The following is a 26,377-nucleotide window of genomic DNA, read 5'->3' on the forward strand; positions in this document are numbered from 1 at the left end:
CCAAACTTTAGAACAGTATATATTGTGTTTGAAAGTTGTTTAGATCATTTTATTTGAAAACAAGGTACAATTTCTGATTGAGAAAATGATTTTTGCGATGTTTGCACACATACACACACTCTGTGTACCTTGGATCCCGCAGTGGGAACGAGTCCGACCGCAGCCATGTAAGTACTGCCAATAGTTTTGATTTTCTCAATGTCTCTATAGCATTCCTTATCCATCAGCTAGAGACAGAGAAATAGAGAGAGAAAGAGACAGTGTGATGGAGAACTAAATGAAGCCTATAGTGGGATTAAGGTAACTCGCACACTGAGCCAAAACACACATATCTCGGGCTGGGAGACAAGAAATTCTCACCGCATCAAAGTCGGCGATGATCTCGTTTAGCAGCCGGAGGCATTCCACACCCATGTTGTTTCCATCCAGCTCAATGTAGAAGTCATTAAAGTTGGGGATGGAGGCGAACAGGACGCCCACCTGAGAGTAAGACTGATAATACAGGTCCTGGAACAGTGAAAGAGCAAGAAAGGAAAGAGGCATGAGACCCTCAGGGGACGATACCACTGATCCAGACTGAGCTGGAAATATAACAGCGGTTAGAGAAGGTAAGCCTACGGTAATTAGTCACGACACACGACACGCATGAATTGGACAAGTTGATTTTGGTCGATATTAAAAGACAGAGTACATTAGATTGACCTGTCCATCTCAAATCAAATACAAGCATACAATCACATCACAGTGTTTCATACCGCCATAAAATGGGGTTTTCTTGCTTTTCTGAAATAGAAGGATTTGATTTACTATGTAGGCATATCGGCCACGTACACACTGCAAAGTTTTGGGAGTGACAACCGCATTTAAATACAGAAGTGACTCCCTTTAATTATCACTCTACAGTATATGTATGGAGTATAGGAGTCACTCCCAAAATTATGATTTGGACATAACCATAGCAACAATTTGCTATCTTATGGCTGTAAACAAGAAACATGGCACCAGAAGATTAATATAAAACTGTGTTTTTGTTTATCAAACTAATATCAGCATAGACTAATTTGTCAATTAAATAACAATAATTCGTTTTTTTTAAATGGCTCATAAATGCTTTCGTCTGGCTGAAATCATATACAGAGGTTAGTTGTTTTACACTATCATTTAAAGGTTTGGGGTCGTAGAATCTTTGATTTTATTTTTTTCCCCCTGTGGTTATTTTTTTAGTGTAACATGACCCTGAATGTATATTGCAAAGTATTATTGCAAATTGCATTATTTAAAAAATGCACATAAAATAAAATGTAAAACTTTAAATGCAATATAATTAAAAAACATATTACAATAATACAATATAATAAAAAATAAAAAATACAAACATACACATACATATATTCTGAATTTTCATCAACCATTTCTATTGTTTTTTTTTTTTTGTGTAACATGACCCCGAATGAATATTGTAAAATATTATTACAATTTAACATCAAATTTACAAATTATTTTAAAAAATGTACATAAAATAAAATTTAAAACTGTTTTTTATTTTACTGTAATTAAATATTCTGATCTTTTTTACTATAATTAAAAATAATTAACTATAATTATTTTACTATAATTAAATCTTCAGTCTTTTACTATAATTAAAAAAAATCTTATATATTTATTTATTTATTTATTCTGTGGTGGCAAAATCAAATTTTCATCAGCCATTTCTCTAGTTTTTTTTTTAAGTGTAACATGACCCTGAATGAATATTGCAAAATATTATTACAATTTAACATAAAATGTACAAATTATTTAAAAAAATGTTCATGAAATAAATTTAAAACAGTTTTTTATTTTACTATAATTAAAGATAATAATAATTATTATTATTATTATAATTTATATATATATATATATATATATATATATATATATATATATGAACTGAATTGTCATCTGCCATTTCTCTAGTTTTTTAGTGACATGACCCTGAATGATTTTATAAAATTTATTGTAAAATATTAATGAAAATTAAATTATTTTAACAATGCACATAAAATAAAAATTAAAAATATATTTTTTTATTGTAATATAATAAAAAATAGAAAAATAAAAAAATGTGTGTGTAACATGACCCTAAATTAATACTATAAAATATTATTACAATTTAAAATAAAACGTAAAACTTATTTAAAAAATGTACATAAAATAAATGTATTTTATTTATTTTATGTTTAAATTTAAGTTTTTTTTATTTTAATATAATTTAAAAAAATACAAAACAATTTTTTTTTCTGTGGTGGCAAAACTGAATTTTCATCAGTCATTTCTCTAGTTGTTTTACTGTCACATGACCTTCATAAATCATCATTCGTTTGCAAAATTATAAATGTATTTACTGCCACTTTTGAATTTAAAACATCCTTTCTGACTGATAGTTTAAAACTTTTGCATGCATTTAAAAGCCTTGTGTTTTATCATAAGAGTTAGAAAGGGGGTAAATATTTGTCATGTAAAATTAAATTAAATTGTTTTGGTGCAAGAAAATGTGACTAACATGATCATAAGGTGACTTAATGGAACAGTTGTGCATTTTTTTCCAAGTCGTCATTATAGTAAAAAGAAGATTCATTCTAGATTCATCAAGAAAACATTCCAGTGATGTCTGCATCTAGTGTGTACTTTTGTGTACGTGTCCGAGAGTTTGACTTCCTCATGCCACTGTTTACAATACAATTCCACGCTCAGAAGAGGATGCTTGCTTCAGAGCTGCTGCAACAGATTTCAGGATGTCTGATTGCATCAATTCCTGTCAAGGATCTTGGACAGGAAAAGAGGCGAGCAGCATGTGTTGACCATGCAGCAAACATAAAAAAACATAACAAAACGCATAACGGGAGTGTAATCACACATTCATTGTGTTCATAAGGCCTCACAATGAAGCCTGGCAGTCAGATCACAAAGCCAGACGGAGCAGCTATGCATTTACACTTTACACAATCACAATGTTATCTCCTTCGCATGATCAAAACACACGCTATCATCAAAGCATCTGCGCTGACCCCTCACCCAATTAGCAGCTGGATCGTTACAACATTGCCATGAAGTGGTGACTTTGAGAATTACAACATCTGACAAACCCCAATAGACCCCACTCCATCTGAATTCGCTATCTGGCTTAGAAACATGTCACATTATGGAAGTTAAAGGGGTAGTTCTCTTATGTTTTTGAGGAAAACATTTCTGGATTTCTCTCCATATAATGGACTTCTGTGGTGCCCCCAAGTTTGAACTTCCAAAATGCAGTTTAAATGCAGCTTCAAAGGGCTCTAAATGATCCCAGGTGAGGAAGAAGGGTCTTATCTAGCGAAACGATTGGTTATTTTCTAAAAACATTTACAATTCATATACTTTTTATATACAGAGTACACACAGAGCTAGACAAGACAAGCATTTAAGGTTAAAAAGTATATAAATTGTAATTTTTTTTCGAAAATAACCAATCGTTTTGCTAGATAAGACCCTTCTTTCCTCAGCTGGGATCATTTAGAGCCCTTTGAAGCTGCATTTTGGAAGTTCAAACTCAGGGGCACCATAGAAGTCCATTATATGGAGAGAAATCCTGAAATGTTTTTCTCAAAAAACATTTTTTTACGACTGAAGAAAGAAAGACATGAACATCTTGGATGACAAGGGATGATGGATTTATGATGGATTTCTCTGTGATATCAAAATACAACCTGACCATGTTTCGTGGGTTGGACAGCAGAAAGTGTTGAGCTACATGTGCAGGCAGAAGGTTGAACAGAATCCTCTTATTGTCCAACTTCACTCTCTCCATGTCATCTCTCTCCTCCTCAGCCTGTGGACGAAACACACAAATTGACCTATTAACAATTATCTGTATACCATAATAGCTGTATTACCTCTACAGCCACTGGAGATTTTAGACTGAGTTTAACAATACAAATAGTTTGTTATTGTAGAATTGTATTCTGGAAACAAAACATCCACTAGAGGGCACTGTTACTGTTGAAATAGCTTGCTATCACGGTGCTGATGATGCTTACCAAGATATTCCACTATTACATTTTTTTTTATTTTTTAGCAAGAATTCATTAAAGGATTCGTTTACTTCCAGAATGAAAATGTCCTTATAATTTACTCACCCCCATGTCATCCAAGATACTCATGTCTTTCTTTCTTCAGTCGAAAAGAAATTAAGGTTTTAGGAAAACGCTCCAGGATTTTTCTCCATAGTGGACTTTGAATAGGCTGAAGGTCCAAATTGCAGTTTCAATGCAGTCACGTACGCGTAATGTAGGCGGAAGTTCTAACCCAGCATTTACAAAGCGAATGTGCAAAGAAAGTCAAACGGCATTTACAAAAGAAATAAAAGGTAAAACAAGGATGTCAGACGATTTTGAAGTAGGAGGATAAAATGAGATGTTTTTCACCCTACACTCTTAAAAATAAAGGTGCTTTACGATGCCATAGAAGAATTTTTTGTCTAAATGGTTCTATAAAAAACCTTTAACATCTGAAGAACCTTCCTGTTTTACAAAAGGTTCTTTGTGGCGAAAGAAGGTTCTTCAGATTATAAAAAGGTAAGAAAGAGATGGTTCTTTAAAGAACCTTTGACTGAATGGTTCTTTGTTGAACCAAAAAGGGCATTTCTGTGAAGAACCTTTTAAAGCACCTTTATTTTTAAGAGTGCACCCTACTTTTTTGAATCTTTGAACCCTACCTTTTGGAGTACACAGATGAAGAACTAACCATGCGTGACCTTTCCAATGTGATTACGTAATATGTGAAGATGCACATGCGCACCGTAGAGCTAGTAAAAGATGAGCATTAGTGGTTAAAATGTATATAATTTTTATTTATTTTTTAATGACCGATCGTATTTCTAGATAAGACCTTTATTCTTCAGATGCGATTGTGTAGAGCCCTTTTGAAGCTGCATTGATTTGGACCTTCAAGCCGTTCATCCCCATTGAAGTCCACTATATGGAGAAAAATCCTTTCTTTTTGGCTGAGGGAAGAAAGACATGAACATCTTCAAGCATGGGGATGAGTAAATTATCAGGAAATTTTCATTGTGGAAGTGAAATAATCCTTTAGGTGACAGAAAAGTCATTCATAGTATGCTACAATTTTTTTTCTCATAAATTCTTCATAAGAATTTATAAAAATTATACCATGGTTTCCACAAAAATATTAATCAGCAAGTTTTCAACATTGTTTTCTTGAACACCAAATCAGCATATTTTAAAAATATATTTAAATAGAATTTTTTTTTAAATGAATATTATTTCACAATAGTGTTGCTGCTTTATTTTTGAATAAATAAATTTAGCCTTGGAGAGCAGAAGAGACTTAAATCAAAAATATCTGAACAGTAGTGTGTTTGTGTGATTATTATAACTGTTATTTCCGGTCAAATCATTTCCATCAAATTATTTCTACACTTGCCATTTTTGAGTGTAATATGCAACAGACAGTCAGTGAACAGCCTGTGGGCAAACTGTGGGCATGTGGCTACTTAGATACAGGCACAGACTAAATCTGTGGAGTTTTTTTGCATATTCTGAACTCATTTTTGGGGAAACATTTTGTCAATGGACTTAAAATATGCCACACAGAGCTGAAATACTGAAAGTACTGTCGGTCCAAACCTGTAAGACTCTTCAGAACACAAATTAAGATTTTGATTTGTTTTTGATTAAATCTGAGAGCTTTCTGACCCTGCAAAGACAGCAATGCAACTGACATGTTCAAGGCCCAGAAAGGTAGAAAGAACATAGTAAAAGTAAAAATAGTCCATGTGACATCAGTGGTTCAACCGTAATGTTATGAAGCTACGAGAACACTTTTTGTGCGCAAATAAAGCAAAAATAAAAACTTTATTAAACAATTTCATATTCTTGTCTATGGAGGGTCAGAAAGCTCTCGGATTTCATCAAAAATATCTTAATTTGTGTTCAGAAGATAAATTAAGGTTTTACGGGTTTGGAACGACATGAGGGTGAGTAATTAATGACAGAATTTTTGGGTGAACTATCCCTTTAATAAGCTCACAAGGAGCAAAAGTATGAAAAGTAACTATGAAATCCATGTCAAGATTTGCTTAAATGTGACCATTTTTAGAAATTAAGATTTATACATAATCTGAAAGCTGAATAAATAAGCTTTCCATTAATGTATGGTTTGTTAGATACAACTATTTGAAAATCTGGAATCTGAGGGGGCAAAAAAATCTAAATATTGAGAAAATTGCCTTTAAAGTTGTCCAAATAAAGTTCTTAGCAATGCATATACCTAATAAAAAATTAAGTATTGATATATTTACGGTAGGAAATTTACAAAATATCTTCATTAAACAGGATCTTTACTTAATACCCTAATGATTTTGTGCATAAAAGAAAAATCTATCATTTTAACCCATACAATGTATTTTTGGCTATTGCTACAAATATACCCGTGCTACTTAAGACTGGTTTTGTGGTCCAGGGTCACATATAGATTCTGTGCAAGCCTGTTCATGATACATTCTAACCATGTGAAACCTCAAAGAAACAAAAAACTCTAATGTGTGCACATAAACACAGGTGCACTTACCTGGGTGGCCCAGAGGTAGTCCAGTCTGAGTTTGAGATCCAGCTGTCTGCAATGAAGCACCAAAGCTCCAGAAAACAACAGCATTGCCAGAACCGGGTCATAGCTGTGTGTGTGAAGGAAACCACCTCTACACACATACAGACACACAATGGCACCCATCAGATTATTAGATACAACAGGGATTCAGCCTTTTGACAGTAAAATTAACTTAAAGCTGCTCCTGAGATTTTAAATTGGTATTTCAATCATTTAACAACACGTGTCTTGCTTATCCCTGGGATAATTAAACAATTATGAACTATAAGCATGCCTATAACCTTTGTGTTTAGCTCGGCTCACCCTATGGCCTTCCGATAGCCGCTGGTCTCCATGACGACAGTGTGGAGGATGTTGACAAGGAGAAGCAGGAGGATCTTGGGTAATGATGACACACGGAGGTACAGAGCCACAGATAGCGACGCCATCACACATGATAAAAATACGTACGGAGTGTATTTGCACACCCCGGAGCCCACGCCGGTCCCATTGACTGTGACAACTGTCACCATGGAGACATTGGAATTCCCCTCCAGTGACCACGGTACACATTCCACCTGTGTAGGTACAGCAACACATACGCATTCAAGACAAGAACATCAGAAATAAGCTACTAAATTAATGCACTGGAGGTTATATTTTTATCTCTCTCTCAGTCATACAATCGTCACTCTCTTCTACTTTACACACACACTCACCACACACCCCTGGGTTACGGAGTACATCAGCAGCACCAGAAACCCGCACAGAACCGTTCTGATCTGTAAGGTCAGACAGTCAGGAGAGCACTGAGAACACAAAGACAGAAGAGAGCAATCAGCAAACCTGCAAAACAATTTTTTTTTACACAAACTAGAGACATTTCCCAAAAAAAATGACTTTCATGATGCTAGGGTGCTGTGGGTGGTTGCTAGGTGGAGATACAGTCTTCTGGATGGTTGTTAGGTGGCGCTAGGTTGCTCTGGGTGGTTGTTAAGGTGCAATGTGACTGCTAAATGGTTGTTAGGTGGCGCTAGGCTGCTCTGGGGGGTTGTTAAGGTGTTGCTATGTGTCTGCTAGGTGGTGCTGTTTTTTTTTGCATGGTTGTTAGGTGGTGTGCTGGTTGCTCTGGGGGGTTGTTAAGGTGCTATGTGTCTGCTAGGTGGTGCTACGGTGTTCTGAATGGTTGTTAGTTTGTTCTAGGTTCATCTTGCTGGTTGATAAGGTGTTTCTGTGTGGCTGCTAGGTGGAACTACGGTGTTCTGGATGGTTGTTAGGTGGTGCTAGATTGCTCTGGGTGGTTGTTAAAATGGTGCTACATTGCTTTAAATGAATGGTAAAGTGTTGTATGTGTCTGCTAGGTGGTGCTACAATATACTGAATGGTTGTTAGGTGGTGCTAGATTGCTCTGGGTGGTTGTTAAAATAGTGCTACATTGCTTTAAATGAATGGTAAAGTGTTGTATGTGTCTGCTAGGTGGTGCTACAATATACTGAATGGTTGTTAGGTGGTGCTAGGGTGCTTGGGTGGTTGTAAGGTGCTAGGTGGTGCTATGATGTTCTGGATGGTTGTTATGTGGCGACTGGCTGCTCTGGGTGTTTATTGAGGTGTTGCTTTGTGTCTGCTAATTGGTGCTACAATGTTCTTGATGGTTGTTAGATTGTTCTATTTAGCTCTGGGTGGTTGTTAAGTTGCTCGGTGGTGCTACAGTGTTCTGGATGGTTGTTAGGTGGCACTAGGTTGCTCTGGTTGGTTCTGAAGGTGCTATGTGGCTGATATGTGGTGCTAGGGTGTTCTGAATCATTGTTAGGTGGTGCTTGGTACCTCTGGGTGGTAGTTGCTATGTGCCTGCTAGATCATGCTAGGGTGTTCTGGATGGTTTTTAGGCGACACTAGGTTGCTCTGGGTGGTTGTTAAGATGTTGCTATGGGTCTGCTAGGTGGTGCTACAGTTTTCTTGATGGTTATCAAGTGGTTCTAGGTTGCTCTGGGAGGTTGTTAAAGTGCTATGTGGCTGCTAGATGGTGCTACGGTTTTCTGGATGGTTATCAAGTGGTGCTAGGTTGCTCAGGGTGGTTGTTAGGGTGTGCCTATGTTGCTGCTAGATGGTGCTACAGTGTTCTAGATGGTTGTTAGGTGGTGCTTGGTTGCTCTGGGTGGTTGTTAGGATGTTGCTATGTGTCTGCTAGGCCGTGCTATGGTGCTCTGAATGGTTGTTAGGTGGTGTTTGGTTACTCTGGGTGGTTGTTAGGGTGTTGCTATGTGGCTGATAGGTGCAACTGCTGTGTTTTGGATGGTTGTTAGGTGGTGCTAGGCTGCTCTCTGTGGTTGTTGAGGTGTTGTCATGTGGCTCCTAGCTGGTGCTACAGTGTTTTGGATGGTTTTTATGTGGTTGCTTTGGGTGGTTGTTTAGTTGCTAGGTGGCTGCTAGGTGGTGCTAGGGTGCTCTTGGTGGTTGTTAGGTTGATGCTCTGTGTTTACTGCAGTTTCTACAGTGTTGTTCTATTTTGTTGCTAGGGTGTTGCTGAGAAGTTGTTAGATGATGGTATGGCTCTCTAGGTGGATGCTAGGTGCTACTGTGGTGTTCTGAATAAATGCTAGTTAGGATGTTTTTTAGGTGGTGCTATGGTGCTCTGAGTGGTTACAGGTTGGAGAAAGGGTGTTGCTTAGGAGTTCTAGATGGTTATGTTCAGAGAATGTTCAATGTTCTAGATGATTGCTGTGGTACTCTGGGTGGTTGTTAGGGTGTTGCTATGAGGTTGCTTTGATGTTGCTAGGATGTTCTGTATGGTTCAGAGGTGGTGCCATGGTGCTCTGGGTGGTTGTTGGGGTGCTTCTATGTGACTGCTACAATGCTGCTGCTAGGGTGATCAGGACAGTTGCTAGAGTATTTATAGGGTGTTCTGGATGGTTGCTAGGGAACTATGAGTGGTTGTTAGGGATTTGCTATGTGGTTGTTTGATGTTCTGGATGGTTCCGAGGTGGCACAAAGGAGCTTGGGTGGTTGTTGGGGTTGTTTCTATGTGACTACTACAATGTCCCTGGATGGTTGCTAGGTGGTGCCAGAGTGCCCTGGGTGGATACTAGGGTGTTGCTATGTAGTTGCTGTTGTATTCTGTTTTAAGTTTTGGTAATATTCTTGCCCATAGATATGGCTCAGGCCCACATTTTCACTGTAAGACTGGGATATTTTGCTGGTTGTATCATGCACCAGGTGAAAATTGTACTTAAAAAAGTAATATCACACCTCTTCTCAACAAGCTGTACAATTTTAGGTGTCATTCATGTCCATAGCACAAATGGTGCAGGTCAAGATATGTGCCAGAGTTTAATATTAGGGTCACAGGTTTGTTCAAATCCAATGTATAATATAATCTTGTGAGATTAATTGCTAAATAAAGCTAAGAACTAAAAAAAAAAGGCATTCCCTACATTACAAGGAACAAACGTCCCCACAAGGATAGTAATATCAGTCATTTCTGTCCTTGTGGGGACATTTTTTGGTTCCCATGAGGAAACAAGGGGTAGGTTTAGAGGTAGATTTAGGGTAAGAGGGTACAGAATACAGTTTGTACAGTATAAAAACCATTACATCTATGGAGAGTCCCCTTAAAACAAGGAAACCAGTGTGTATGTGTGTGTTACCTGCACATGAGTGATGTGAAGGTACATCACACTTGCCATGTGGAAACACAAACACAGAACCAGCAGAATCACAACCAGAAGACCCCTGCAGCAAGAGAAAGAGAGAGAAAGAAAAAGGATGTTACATGCATGTGTGTCATGTAATGCAGTGACCTGAGCATGTAAAATGTGTGATCAATTTAGTGTGTCTGGCAAATAAAGAAAAGCTGTGTTATGTTGATGTGTCAGGTATTGTGTGTGTGATTTACATACTGAGGAATGATGAGAAAATAGACCACTGCAAAAAATGAAGTGAGGACAAGCGAGATAACCACCGCACTGATGAAGGCATCGTCATACACTTGCTGATACTGTGTGACAGAGAGAGACAGAGACAATTTGATAGGTTGTAGCAATTATGCAATCAGTTTTTTTTTCAGTACATGTGTGTAAAGGTGTTTCTTTAAACATATGGGCGCGTTTGGAAAAATCCTTTCCATTATATTTAAAATCACCATTCATTTTGTGATGAAAATTATGATGATGTACATGAACATATCCACACATAAATAAATATTTTTACAAGATTCCATAAAATTACAGCTTGATAAAAAATAAAAACACAAAAATATTCTGTTTTGTTCAATTGATAATTATTTTCTTTGTGTTCTGTACATCTCATATTACATCTGTGCTCTTCACCAACACTGATGTCTCCTTGGTAACAAGTAACACTTTAATAAACTTCATGAAGTGCAAAATTGTTAGCTGTGATAAAAATAACACCTTACCTGAGGGACAATTTGAGTAAAAATAAATCATGTTCAAACAATAAATAGTTAAATATATATTAATTTCAATGTTACATTATCAGAAATTTAACAATGTTTTTTTCTTTTACCATGTTTAAGTGCTATAAACAGGTCCCGATGCATCTACCAACCCAGAAAATGTGAAAAAGAACAACCCAGTAACTTTTGTTTTGCCAAGCCTTTCTCTGCAACATGTGAAAAAACGAGCCGCTCAGATTTCGCTCCCCCTGTGACATAGGAAGGGGATCTTATTATAATATTACCGCCCCTTAATCTGCACGTTTCGACCTAGAAAACCATATAATAGAAGTTTAAACAAATATGGTTATGATAATCAGAAGCAAACAGAAGTTTTTTAGCAGTGTATCTGAGGTACAAGCTGTAAAGGCACAGCCCTATTCTTAAAAGGGGGCGGGGAGCAGCAGCTCATTTGCATTTAAAGAGCCATGCACGAAAACTCCATGTTTCTGCTTCCACTTAAAATAAGCATCTTCAAAATGATATAATAAATGATCCGTGGGGTATTTTGAGATCAAACTTCACAGACACATTCTGGGGACACCTGAGATTTATATTACATCTTGTAAAATAATAGGGGCATAATTGGTCACCTATAAGAATTTTATATTTTAATACTGACAGTTTCGGACATGAGAAAAACTATTAAATCTACTGTCATCTTAAAAAGTAGCAAAGATAAACCATGAGACATGGTAACGTTTATAAGAAATTGTTTATATGAAAAATGTCTTAAAACATTAAAACAGTTCAAATCTGATAAAAATCAGTACTTTAAAGTGCCCAAAGTAGAAGAAACACCTTTGTGTGTGTGTGTGTTCATGTAAATATATGCTTTTGTTGTATCTCTTGTAAGTGTCACAAGTAACATGTATTTTTGTCATTCCAGTGCAGCCTGCAAGAGATCAATGCAACACACTGCTTTGTGCGTCAGCTTCATTAGAGTATAAAAACCAGCATCCCCCCTTTTCATAAGAGCCAGATGCAATGTCATTATACTCCCAGAGAGAGCAGGGAAAGCCACTGCGCTCCTGCATGCATGACTGTGTGTGTGTGTGTGTGTGTGTGTGTGTGTGTGTGTGTGTGTGTGTGTGTGTGTGTGTGTGTGTGTGTGTGTGTGTGTGTGTGTGTGTGTGTGTGTGTGTGTGTGTGTGTGTGAGAAAGAGAGAGAATATATGTCGTGAGTCTGACAGATTTTCCCAAATCATTACTGTTGCCCCCATTCTGTTAGGGTGGGCGGACGTCTTACATGAATCGAAGCATGGGAGGGATCGGAGAGGACTGAATATAGGCAAAGAAATAGAGAACAGAGCAATGGAGAGAGCTAGTGAGAAGGAGAGAGTGAGAGAGATGAGGGGGAGAGAGGATGTTGAAAGTGAGAGGAGACAGGGAGTCACGAAGCACAACAGAACAATGCGGGGGATGCGGCGTATGTGTCGGAGGAAATTCTTCACTCCATCTCTCTCACATTTCGCCAAGTCACTCCTGCCAATGCCCTGGATCCGTTACTGCTGTATTAGGGACAACGGGGCACGTTGTCACACTTTAAACTTTGGTGAATATTTCCTAGTTCAAGTCTGTATGTGTATAGCCATGCACCACCATTCAAAAGTTTGGGGTCAGTACGACATTTTTTTTTTTTTTTTTTAAGAAATCAAAACTTTTATTCAGTAAAAAAAAAAAAAAAAATATGACAGTAAAGACATTCATAGTGTTACAAAAGATTTCTAATTTAATAAATGCTGTTCATTCAGCAAATAATCATAAAAGTGTCCTAAAAAATAGTTAGTTTTTACAAAAGTATGAAGCAGCACAACTGTTTTCAGCATTCATTATAAATGTTTCTTAAATATTTAATATTGTTAAAATTGTCATTATAATTCACAATATTACTATTTTTACTGTATTTTTGATCCGGTAAATGCAGTTTGGGTTAGCATGAAAGAATTCTTTCAATTCAAACACATTTAAAAAATCCATCCAAAATTTTAAATTTTCAATAGTGGTTTACATTAAAAGTCTTGGCTTTTGATACAGTTCATTTTGATACAGTTGGCCAATAGCAGGGCATGTTGTCACACTATATGGGGTAAGTTGTCACAATTCAACTTGCCATTCAACACTATATTGTTGACTTTTCTGCTGTATTTAAATGATAAATTTAAGTACTGAGTTTTTATTAATTTACTACATGTACTTACCATATGGTTAGGATTAGGATTAGGGTTTGGTTATTATAATAGTAAGTAATAATTTAGACACGTGTGACCCTGCACCACAAAACTAGTCATAAGGGTCAATTCTCTGAAAAAGAGATTAATACAACATCTGAAAGCTGAATGAATAAGCTTTAAAATTGATGTATGGTTTGTTAGGATAGGACAATATTTGGCTGAGACACAACTATTTAAAAAACTGGAATCTGAGGGTGCAAAAAAATCAAAATATTGAGAAAATCACCTTTAAAGTTGTCCAAATGAAGATCTTAGCAATACATATTACTAATCAAAAATTAAGTTTTGATATATTTATGGCAGGACATTTATTAAAAATATCTTCATGGAACATGATCTTTACTTAATATCCTAATGATTTTTGGCATAAAAGAAAAATCAATCATCTTGACACAATATATTGTTGGCTATTCCTACAAATATACCCGTGCTACTTAAGACTGCCATACACCACCATTTAAAAGTTTGGGGTAATTTTTATTCTAATTTTCCCATCAGCTTTCCCAAAAACTAATGATATAGTAATTTTGTTTAGTGTAGCTGTCGCAGGAAAGGTTGTATTTGTTTTTAAGTATTTCAGTAATTTATTTTGTGTTAAAGTATTTAGTTCACAAATTTGGTATAATGTATCAATGTTCATTTGGAAATTGTACTATAAAGATGTGTAATGGTGACACCTGCAGGAGAAATATGTTCACCATTGGTTGAATTTGTCACATGATCTAGCTAGCCATTTTAGAATCAGATCCACAAAGAAATGCACGCATGATGAGAGCTATCCGAGTGTTTGTTAATAGGAATGCCTATATAAATATCTTCTAATGACTCCTGTATTTCTGATTGGAAAGCGCACACGGTATGTGATTTTTTCTTTAGACTTCATCAGTTAATTTGCAATAATGTACTTTATTGATATTGGTTCAGTAGGAAACAACTGGTTGAACTGTGGTAAAAATAGAAACATTGTATGTGTCTGAATGTCATTTTATTTGTTTCAGTTTTTCACGGTGTCATGACGTTATGTGAAGAGATTGACAATATCCAAAAAGATTTCGCAATGTTCAAGTGGTGTTGAAATACAATCAAGATGACGATCACGATGATGCTTATTCTCTTTGCAAAGAAAATATTAAACGTTACGACATCAGTTGAAGCGTCATTCTTTTAATCAGAAGAAAACAGTCAGGAGCCGTTACAGTGAAAAACGTGTATTTACACCCCTGGAAGAGTGCCAGAATTAATCGAGGAAAAGGAAAGATCGTTGCCAGTCCTCGATGTAAAGAACACCCAGTCGACCTCGGTGGAAAACTGCAACCATTGGTGGAAGAGAAGACGTCGGCATTCAAGAGAGCAACGCGATTTTGTTGCATTCGGACTGGCTTCATTTCGTGTGACTGTATTTCGTGTTGTGCGGAAACAATAAGAGCAACGCAAGAAGATATTGCTGCAGTGACGACGGATAGTCACAAGAGGGCAACGTTGTAAAGATTGGACAATACAATTCCTACCTTTGGATTCACAGGTCAGACTGTATCTTTTGGCTTGAAATCTCATTTCTAGGTTGATGTTACGGTGTATGCAAATGATTGAAACAAATATTTGCATTTCATAATTTGTTTTGAGTTGATAAAAGTGTGTAACTTGCCATTTTTATGTGGTACTTACAGCTTGCTATCAGTGATTAAAGTTGAATAATCTTGTGATTTAAAGTAAATTACCAACATGGATCGAAATAGATCAGACAATATCTTAGACGAAGTAATTCAAGCTCTTGAAGATGAAAAGGCACAATTAAAGGGGAAATTAGAAGCTGAAATTGATGTCTCAGAGAGGCAAAATTATGAAAGACGGTTAGCTGAAATTAATGCGGATTTGGACGTTCATAAGAAAAGACTCCAAGATTCATCACAAGTTGAGCAAGAAGTTAGGCGATCAGAAAGAGAAAAGCGTCCAACAGAAAAAATGCTGGAGTTGAGACGTGAGGAGATCGTAAAAAGAGAACGGAAGTTCATGTTCACTTACGTAAACTTCAAAGCTGAAGCTCAGTTTATCAGATCTAAACTGAAGGAAGAGTGCTCTAAAACGGAGTTAGATGATATGATTGTGACTGCTGAAAAACGGGAAGCAGAGTTAAAACAAATATATGAGAGTATTCGTTCGCTAAACGTTCCATCTCAAGATGTACGAAGGAGAATGGACAGTTGCACTTCAGTTACTAGTGAAATAACTGCACTACTGAAGGGACGCTGCACAGAAGTTGGTACTAAGGAGTTTGATGTGAAAGCCGTAAAAGAATCACTGTTCCAATTATTGCAAAGAGATGACGCTAGGTCAATTTATGGATCAACTGTGTCACGAGCTGAAAGAGATAGTCAGCAGAGCAGTCATATGTCAGTAAAAAGGGCAGAAGCAGCGGCACGCCTAGCTGCCAAACGTGCTGAACTAAATAGAGAAAAGGACATCTTAGCACAAAGAAAGGAGGTGCTAGCCCAACAAGAGAAGCTAAAGATGCTGGAGGATCAAAGGGATCTTGAAGTTATGGAAGCTGAATACATTGTGTATGCAGAAGAGGAATCAAAATTTAATGCTGAAATAGGAGATACTAAAGAGAAAAACAGTTTGCCTCCACGTCAGCATCCACTGCAACACAACAACTCTTCATGCTGCAAGGTTTCTGAAAATTCCTTAGCTCAACCTTGCTCTGAAAAGAAGCTAGAGACGCAAGTAGATGAGGTCTTGTTAGTAAAGGCACTCAAGGAATCCCTGGCGATGACTAAACTTCCAGCTCCAGAACCATTCACATTTACAGGTGATCCACTCAAGTTTACTGAATGGCGCACTTGCTTTAAAGCTTTGATTGAAACCAATTGCACAACTCCAGCACATAGATTGTTCTATCTGAAAAGGTACATAAGTGGAGATGCACTTAGTGTACTAGAGGGAACCTTTTATCGGAGTGATGAGGAGGCATACACACAAGCTTGGGATGCTCTGAACAAGCGCTATGGACACCCTTTTGTAATCCAAAGAGCATTTAGGGCAAAGCTGAGTAACTGGCAAAAAATTGGACCCAGAGAGTCACTGAAGTTAAGAGAGTTTGGTGATTTTCTCATCTCCTGCAAAAATGCAATGCCTCATGTACAAGGTCTAGGAGTTTTGGATGATTGTGAAGAAAACCAGAAATTGCTGCAGAAGCTTCCTGATTGGATAACAACTCGTTGGAATAGGTATGTTACTAAAGTATTAGAAGAAGGGAAGCCATATCCAAGTTTCACTGAGTTTTCGGACTTTGTAGCAGAGGAGGCACGTATTGCATGTAATCCTGTTTCCTCTCTACATGCTTTGAAACAGGCAGAGGAAAAACCTGGGAAAGAGCAGAAACGTCTCAAAGCCAGTGCTCTGGCACAAAATGTTAAACCCATTGCAAAGAGTGTGAGTGCATGGGAAAAGGAGAAAGGCTCTCGACCCAGCCCTTCGGTCACTCAGGATAAGAAACAAATAGAATGTGTTTGTTGTCAGCAAAATCACTTTATATACAAATGTGAAAAGTTTGCAGCAATGCCTCTTGAAGAAAAGAAAGGGTTCATCATCAACAACAAGATGTGTTTTGGTTGCCTCAGAGTTGGTCATATCTCCAAAAACTGTAAAAAGAGAGCTATTTGTAACATCTGCAGACAGAGTCACCCCTCTCCACTTCATGAAGAACGATCTCAGGGAGGAAAGACAGAAGCTTTACCTGATGAAAGAGCTTCCACTAGTTTGTGCAGTGTGGGAATGGACAACTGTACTCGCACCTCAATGATTGTGCCAGTATGGCTCTCTTGTGCGACAAAGGATAGCCCAGAAACTCTAGTCTATGCATTACTGGATACACAGAGCAGTAATACATTCATTGATCAGGACATCTGTGACAAAATTCAAGCAAATACAGAACCTGTGAAATTAAAGCTGTCTACAATGACTAACAGAGCTTCAATTGAGAATTGTCACAGAGCAGCTGGACTACGAGTACGGGGTTACAGTTTGCAAGATTACATTGAGTTACCACCTGTATATACTCGAGAGTACATTCCCTTGGAACAAGATAGCATTCCTACTCGCAAGAAGGCTCAGAGATGGTCCCACTTAGTCAGTGTTGCTGAAAAGATGCCAGATCTATTAGATTGTCCTGTAGGACTACTAATTGGCTATGATTGTCCGAGAGCTTTGAAGCCAACTCAAGTGATATCAGGGAAGAATCACGAACCATACGCAGTCAAAACAGACTTAGGCTGGAGTGTAGTGGGATCCATAACACTCAACACTTGCTCTAGGAATGTATCAGGATTCTGTCATCGCATTTCTTTAAAGGAAGTCCCAGCTGTCACACCCGCATCAGTAATCAGAACATTGGAAGCAGACTTTCGAGATACAGACTGTAAGGACAAGGCAATATCCCAAGAGGACATTCAGTTTCTTCAACAACTAAATGAAAAAACCCAACACAACAAAGAAGGTCATGTTGAAATGCCTCTACCTTTTAGAGAACGTCCTCAGTTAACGAACAATAAGCAACTAGCCATAGTTCGTTTGAGGCACTTGAAAAGGAAGTTTGAGAAAAATTCCAAGTACAGAGAGGACTACGTAAGGTTTATGGACAGTGTTTTTAGAGATGGTGATGCCGAAGAAGCAGAAGCCACATCAAAAGAAGGCAATACATGGTACATTCCACACCATGGGGTGTACCATCCCAGGAAGCCTGAAAAAATAAGAGTGGTATTTGACTGCTCAGCCAAATTTGAAGGCACGTCTCTAAATAACCACTTACTCACTGGACCAGACTTAATGAATGCTCTGACTGGAGTGTTGTGTAGATTTCGTGAGCATCAGATTGCAATTGTTTGCGATGTAGAGAAGATGTTCCACCGTTTTCACGTTAGTCCAGAGGATCGTGATTACTTGAGATTCCTATGGTGGGAAAATGGGGACACCGAAAAGGAACCAAAGGAATATCGCATGCGAGTGCATATTTTTGGAGCAGCATCCTCTCCAGGTTGCGCCAACTATGGCATGAAATATCTTGCCCACAAATATGGAAAGGACTATCCACTGGCAGCGAGCTTCATTCTGAAAAATTTCTATGTGGATGACGGACTTGTCAGCATTGATTCCAATGAGAAGGCCAAGAAGTTGGTTAACGAAGCACAAGAGGTCTTGGCAAAAGGAAAATTGCGTTTACACAAGTTTGTGTCCAATAGCAGAGAAGTATTGAGTGCAATTCCAGAGAGTGAATGTGCCAGTCTGGTGAAGGATGTAGATCTGAACTACAATGAACTTCCAATGCAGAGTGTTCTGGGAGTAAAGTGGAACGTAGAAACTGATGCATTCTCATTCAAAGTTGACTTCACTGAAAGACCATCCACTCGACGAGGAATTCTATCTGTGGTCGCGAGTGTATATGACCCATTAGGTTTTCTCGCTCCTTATATCTTGACTGGGAAAAGAGTGCTCCAAGAGATGTGCAAACGAGGAGTAGGATGGGATGAACCTCTTCCGTCTGATTTGAAGCCAAAGTGGGACACATGGCTCCATGACTTGAAGAATCTCCAAAAGATTCAAATACCAAGATGCTTCATTCCTGAAAATATGGGCAAAATCCAGAAAATAGAGCTGCATCATTTTTCAGATGCCAGCAGTGAGGGTTACGGGCAATGTTCATATATCAGGATTGTTGCTGATGAAAAAGTGCACTGTGCGCTTGTTATGGGTAAGGCCAGAGTGACCCCTTTGAAGGTTTTCAGCATACCCCGCCTTGAACTGACAGCAGCTACAGTTTCTGCTGCAGTAAGTCATACTCTTAGAGAAGAGCTTGATTTGAAAGTAAATCAGGAATTCTTCTGGACTGATTCTCAAGTAGTGCTAGGGTATATCAAGAATGAGGCACGTCGCTTTCATGTCTTCGTAGCCAATCGGGTTCAGAAGATAAGAAACTCTACAGATCCAAAACAATGGTTGTACGTGGAAACCAGTCAGAATCCTGCAGACTGTGCATCTAGGGGTCTCAAGGTGGCAGATCTGATAGACTCAAGTTGGTTGGAGGGTCCTAAATTTTTATGGGAACGAGAGATTATCGCTGATGAAAAATCTCCAAAGCTTCTTGTAGGTGACCCTGAAGTAAAGGTCCTAAGAACAGATGCCTGTGTAAAGAACAGTTTTCTTGAAAGACTGTCAAGATTCTCAGATTGGAATACAGTTCTTAATACCATCGCTAGGATCAAAAGATTGGTGAGCAGAGACAGGTCAGTGTTTATCAGTGTAGAAGAAAGAGAAAAGGCAGCTCATGTGCTCATCAAGGCTGCACAAAGAGAAGCCTTCGAAGAGGAATTCAAATGTCTCAGTCAAAACCCGGCTAAGCTGCAAAAGAATAGCAAGTTATACCAACTTGATCCTATCATTCAGGATGAATTGCTCAGGGTTGGAGGACGGTTAAGAAAGTCTAATGCAGCATTTGAGTTGAAACATCCAATAATTCTTCCTAAGGAAGGTGTTGTCACACAACTAATACTTGACCATTGTCACAAGAAAACTCAACATCAAGGTCGAGGTCAAACACTGAATAAACTCAGAGCCAGTGGATACTGGATTTTGGGTGCAAGCAAGGTAGTGGCCAAGTACATCAACAATTGCGTTACTTGTAGAAAGCTGCGCAGACCAGCTGAAGAACAACGTATGGCTGATCTTCCAGCTGACAGAGTAGAACCTTCACCCCCATTCTCGTACTCAGGAATAGACTGTTTCGGTCCCTTCTATACGAAACAAGGTCGGAAGGAATTCAAGAGGTATGGTCTGTTGTTTACCTGTTTAAGCTCCAGAGCTGTACATATAGAAATGTTAGAGGACCTTACTACCGATGCATTTCTGAATGCTTTAAGATGTTTCATAGCAATCAGAGGAGCAGTGCGACAGATCAGATCGGACCAGGGAACGAATTTTGTGGGGGCAAAGAATGAGTTGGAGAAAGGTTTGAAGGATCTGGACCAAGAGAGGATCTCTACCTATCTTGCAAGTAACCAGTGTGACTTCCTTATGAATGTTCCTGAAGCAAGCCACATGGGAGGTGTGTGGGAACGCCAAATAAGGACAATTAGGAGTGTGCTGAATGCTGTTCTGGCACAAGCCAAAGGAAGACTGGATGACGCTTCATTAAGAACATTTTTCTATGAGGCAATGTCAGTTGTAAATAGTCGACCACTCACCACCAACACAATAAATGATCCAAAGAGTGTTGAGCCTTTGACGCCCAATCATCTGCTCACGATGAAGACCTCAGTACCTCTTCCTCCTCCTGGTAGATTTGTCCGTGAAGATCTGTACGCTAGGAAAAGATGGAGGAGAGTGCAGTATTTGTCAGAACAATTTTGGAGCAGATGGCGCAAAGAATACTTGGTCAACGTAAGCCTCAGACAACAGTGGCACACGCCTAGAAGAAATGTTCATGTTGGAGATGTAGTAATTGTCAAGGATGACAATATTCCCAGGAATGAATGGAAGCTTGCTAGAGTTGTTGAGACAAGTGCAGATGATGATGGTTTAGTCCGAAAGGTTAAACTCCAAATGGGTCAAAGTAATCTGGGAAAGAAAGGTGAACGCTTGACACAAACGTCTTTCCTCGAACGTCCAGTTCAGAAATTGGTTATAATAGTTGAGAACAATTCCTAAACAAAGATGGAATAATGTAAAATAGATAACTTAACATCTAAGAGAATTAGTCAAGCAAAACGTCAAGTTAAGTTGAATTTAAATAATTCTTGTCACAAAGGTATTAAAAGGTATTTGTAGTGACAGCTTATAGGAAAATTACCAGATTGACTTAATTCTGATCAGAACACAAATCTTTGTAATTTTGGTGGCAGTGTAGCTGTCGCAGGAAAGGTTGTATTTGTTTTTAAGTATTTCAGTAATTTATTTTGTGTTAAAGTATTTAGTTCACAAATTTGGTATAATGTATCAATGTTCATTTGGAAATTGTACTATAAAGATGTGTAATGGTGACACCTGCAGGAGAAATATGTTCACCATTGGTTGAATTTGTCACATGATCTAGCTAGCCATTTTAGAATCAGATCCACAAAGAAATGCACGCATGATGAGAGCTATCCGAGTGTTTGTTAATAGGAATGCCTATATAAATATCTTCTAATGACTCCTGTATTTCTGATTGGAAAGCGCACACGGTATGTGATTTTTTCTTTAGACTTCATCAGTTAATTTGCAATAATGTACTTTATTGATATTGGTTCAGTAGGAAACAACTGGTTGAACTGTGGTAAAAATAGAAACATTGTATGTGTCTGAATGTCATTTTATTTGTTTCAGTTTTTCACGGTGTCATGACGTTATGTGAAGAGATTGACAATATCCAAAAAGATTTCGCAATGTTCAAGTGGTGTTGAAATACAATCAAGATGACGATCACGATGATGCTTATTCTCTTTGCAAAGAAAATATTAAACGTTACGACATCAGTTGAAGCGTCATTCTTTTAATCAGAAGAAAACAGTCAGGAGCCGTTACATTTAGAGTCAGAATCTAAAAAAAAACATTCTATTTTCAGAGGTTTAAACTGTCTCTGTGACAACTACAAGTGCCCCCATTTGACAACTAGTCCTGCTCTCATCTACATGTTTTCACCATGATGCATCTGTGTGTACTCACTCTCTGCTCTCTCTCTCTGCTCCTGTATGTGAGGGTGATGTAGTTGAGGTCTGCTGTTTCGGACTCCGTTTGTCGTGCTTCTATCAGACGGCCGATGTAACGGTTCACTCTGGTCCCGGGAGAGTTCTGCACCATGCCAGCTGAAAACGACGTCCGATTCCGCAGCTTCTCAGAAGCTGTTCGCAGCGCTCGTCTCTGGAAAACCCAGGGAAAAGTTCCATTGAATTCCAGTATAGGAGATTCCAAATGTGAAAATTCAAGTTTAGATACAAATACACTTTTAACAGTTCAGTTAAAATGAAGGTTATTGCAATACAAAAGTTTTTTCAGAAAAAAAATAATTGATTGACAGCACTAGTAAAGAAGAAAGAACAGCACACCCAAATGTACTCTTAAGCTCGTCTACACACATCAACAGTACATGGTGACAGATGGGTGTTCAACACATCTCAGCATATTTTCTCACACATGCAATGGTGATAAGATGTTTAATTATGCACTGATACTGATACACACACGCACAGTCAGTCAGACATGATGAGAACAGTAAATCCGCAGTAGTGATTGGATCTGTGTGCAATCATCCACTCATCTGAAGGAGTGGCATAAGAGAGTGGACTGGATTAAAACAGTGAATGTGATTTGTGTGGGTGTGAAAGGTGACTTCGGGTGATTTTGGGATCTTGGATTAACAAGTATTGGAGGGTTGTAGTAAAAAAGACAGCAATTATAATATATCAACAGCAATGGAACTTTTTGTGACATCATGACATAGTGACATCTTAGCTCATGAATATTATTTAGGCTATCAATATTCATGAGCAGAACCTTTGTAGTTGTGGTCCTTGTGCAGATGCACTTGACTTCATCATGGCAGGCCTCTCGGATTGCCAGTTTAATTCAACATCAGACCAGAATTTTGGTTGATCAATTTTTTTTCAGGCCATTTTACTGTAATTTTACATCATAAACTCATTTCTGTAATAGGAGTGGCAGGCTTTATGTCCAAATCTGTTTATGTTCAGACACAAAATAAAAGAGCCGGGGGTGAAAACTTTTGAACAGAATAGAGATGTGTACATTTTTCTTATATTGCTTAAATATCCTATTATTTCATTTAGTACTGTCCTTCAGAGGCTACAGAAGACAAAATTAATACAATTTACCCTGGTTTTCAAATTCAAAAAACTCTTAATGCGTGGTGCATCTGGAGCATCAGTGAGCGTTTAAACCTACTGAAAGAATTGCATATGAGTCCCTTACTTGTCCTCAGTGTGAAAAAAAGATGTATTTCAAAACCATTGTTGGAAAGGGTTCAAATACACAAAAATGAAAGAAATTTGTGGGACCTGAAGGATTTTTCTAAAGAACAGCAGGCAGTTTACCTGTTCAGGACAAACAAAGGACTCATGAACAACTATCACTAAACAAACAAACAAAACAAAACAAAAAAACAGCTGTGGATCATTCAGGTAACAACACAGTATTAAGAATCAAGGGGATGTAAACTTTTGAACGGGTTTCATTTTTATAAATTCCACTTTTGCTTTCTCTTGTAGACTATATGTAAACATCTTTTATGTGAAATATCTTGTTCAGGTCAGTACTAAATAAACAATAACATGCATTTCGTATGATCCCTCTTATTTTGGCCAAATAATTAACATTTTGCAGATTCTGAAAGGGGGGTGTAAACTTTTGACCTCAACTATATCCTAACAAACCATACATCAATGGAAAGCTTATTTAGGCCCCGATCACACCGAACGCGTCTTTTAGTTCTAAAAATGCGAGGCGCACAGCACTGCCTTTTTTGGTGACTTTTAATAAAAGAGCAGTGTGCTGCGTTTTTTTTATGTTGCTAAGCAACGACCAAAACAGCTGTCCTGTCAGTCAAATCAAAGGATTATAGCGCGAGCGCTCTAAAATCTTAGTTTTTTGCTGTTAAGTAAACTGTCATATTAGCAGAAACCCTAAATAATACAGCTCCGGCTTACCCACGACAGACACCAAAGGTTTCTCCTCTATTTCTTGCAGTCTCCGGACTTTTTAAGCAATGGTAAACTTTCGTCACCACAACAGAAGGCCCGCCTCTCCATTCATTCGATTGGACAATGGAAAAGAACGCGAATGACGTTGGGCGTTTTTCCGCTCAGTTGATTTTTTTTCAACTTCAGACGCTCAGAGCGCTCCTGCAAAAACACGAGGCGCAGCAGGCGGCGAAAACGCAAGGCGCCGGGGCGCATAAGCAGCGCGCAGAACGCTCACTGCCAACAGAAAACCATTCAAAAGAGGCGCCTCCAACTGCAAAAACGCGTTCGGTGTGATCGGGGCCTTATTCAGTTTTCAGATGTATAAATCTCAATTTAAACAAATTGACCCTTATGACTGGTTTTGTGGTCCAGAGTCATATAATGCTTAATATTCATTAGTAGTTTGTTGTACTGTATAAGTTCAGCCATTATTCGTAGTCCAATATAATCATTTTCATTCATTTTGCTAGTGTTGATGCAAGGATTTTGTGGGTCAGTGAGTTCAAACATCTGTCTCATTTTCTATAATATCAGATGTTAAAACTGTAAGGCATGACTTTTAAAAGCAAAACTTCTACAAGCTTTAAAAACACTAGGCATCATATACTTCTGTTGTTCTGTTGTTGAACAAACTCACACAGAAACATGTGCCTTGTTGCTAGGAGACACATGACAAATGAAAACAACGTGCTCTAAAATTGGCTCAAAATATTAAAAATGTTTGATATGCTCTTACGGAGACTGCGACTATCATACACTACAAGATTTCGGTGAAAATTTCTGTCAATTCTGACTGCTAAAAAGGCTTTGACTTTGCGGCAACTGGCGTTGACTCGTCCAAGATAATAAAAAAAAAAGTTGTGTAGTGTATTCCAGACTACTGGAAGTATTTAAATTGCTATAAAACTCATTATAAACATATTTAATATTAGTCGACTATGTTTAGTTGATGTGGAAAAAGTGTTTTGCCACTGTATAATTTAAAGCCTGACATATGCAATAACCACGCACCTTGTCGTCATCCTCACAGGTCATGACGTTGGAGAAAGGGATCTCAGCCTTGAACATCTTTCTGCAGTGCATGAGCTGCACCAGCAGGTAACAGACTGTCTTAAACTTCATCCTTTTCGCTGGCTTTATGTCTGATAGGATCAGCCCAGGGAAAATCTGCAGAGAGAGAGAGAGAGAAAGAGAGGGGGTGGGAAGGAAATATAGAATGAGGAAAGAGAAAAGATTAACTGAATGTGTGAAAATGGCTGCAGTGACTGTCTGAAAAAAGGAAGTGTCTTAAAAAAGTGATGTGAAGAAGACGCCTCTAAATCCATTTGTAAAGAACTCCAGATGGACTAGGATGTTTGTAAAGCTTTTGATTGTGTATGTATGGATCATTTTAGTGCACTGTTCTCATCTCTCAGACTGGGAAGATACAGCTGAGATAGAAACTGAAAGCTTTAACAGAAATAGACATCTTACGGGTGTTAAGTTCATTAGCTCTGAGGGAGAAGACGAAGTCCCTTATACTCATAAAGGATGCTTTTTTGATGAAAAATGCGGCAAATCCATAAAATTGTGAAATATTATTACAATCTAAAATGTCTGTTTTCTACTTTAAGAATTTTTAAAATGCTATTTATACCAGTGATTCAAAGATTAATTTTTAGCATCATTACTCCAGTCTTCAGAGTCACATGATTCTTCAGAAATCATTCTAATAGGCTGATTTTCTGCTTAAAACATTTGAATACAGTTCTGAATACAGTTGTGCTGCCTAATCATTTTGAGAAAATCACAAGACATTTTTTTTTTCAGAATCCTTTGATGAATACAAAAGTTCACAACAAATGTTTGTCCAATTGACCCTTCGCAAACGATTTGATTGACAGGTGATCTGACCAATCATAATGCAGAATAAGCCATTTTGTCCGACAAACAAATCAAACAGGAGGGTAGTTTCACACCAGAAGTAACCTGCTCTGTCTTGTATATTTCCTCTTTGTTCCACAATGTATTTTTCACTGCGTGAGAACCGGATGTGCAGTAACTACAATAACTAGGGAGGAAGGCTTTTTGCGAAGGGTCTTTTTCATGCTGAGAACATCTTTAAGAATAAATACCTCCCTACTATTACTATAGCAATAACCATAGCAATTAAAATAGCATTAACAAGAAGTAACTCCTTCTTGACTGTAAAGTAAATATAGTCTATTGCAGGGGTTTTCAACTCTGGCCCTCGAGGTCTACTTTCCTGCAGAGTTTAGCTCCAACCTTGATCAAACTCACCTGCCTGTAACTTTCTAGTGATCCTGAAGACCTTGATTAGCTTGTTCAGCTGTGTTTGATTA

At 37.9% G+C, this 26,377-nt stretch overlaps 1 protein-coding gene across 1 annotated transcript in view; it reads right to left on the reverse strand.

Moving 5' to 3' along the window:
* Positions 1 to 26,377, reverse strand: part of adcy1a (adenylate cyclase 1a) — a 65,935-nt gene that overhangs the window by 7,510 nt on the left and 32,048 nt on the right. Inside the window, exons 8-17 of the mRNA XM_073816663.1 lie at positions 25,047 to 25,202; positions 22,003 to 22,197; positions 10,518 to 10,615; positions 10,266 to 10,350; positions 7,341 to 7,430; positions 6,946 to 7,199; positions 6,607 to 6,733; positions 3,731 to 3,847; positions 361 to 507; positions 129 to 227 (exon numbers count right to left, since the gene is read on the reverse strand). Coding sequence (XP_073672764.1) covers positions 129 to 227; positions 361 to 507; positions 3,731 to 3,847; positions 6,607 to 6,733; positions 6,946 to 7,199; positions 7,341 to 7,430; positions 10,266 to 10,350; positions 10,518 to 10,615; positions 22,003 to 22,197; positions 25,047 to 25,202 — 1,368 coding nt within the window. The remainder of the gene's footprint in view (positions 1 to 128; positions 228 to 360; positions 508 to 3,730; positions 3,848 to 6,606; positions 6,734 to 6,945; positions 7,200 to 7,340; positions 7,431 to 10,265; positions 10,351 to 10,517; positions 10,616 to 22,002; positions 22,198 to 25,046; positions 25,203 to 26,377) is intronic.

This window comes from Garra rufa, chromosome 13 (genome assembly GCF_049309525.1).
Source record: "Garra rufa chromosome 13, GarRuf1.0, whole genome shotgun sequence".
Classification (NCBI taxonomy): Eukaryota; Metazoa; Chordata; class Actinopteri; order Cypriniformes; family Cyprinidae; genus Garra; species Garra rufa.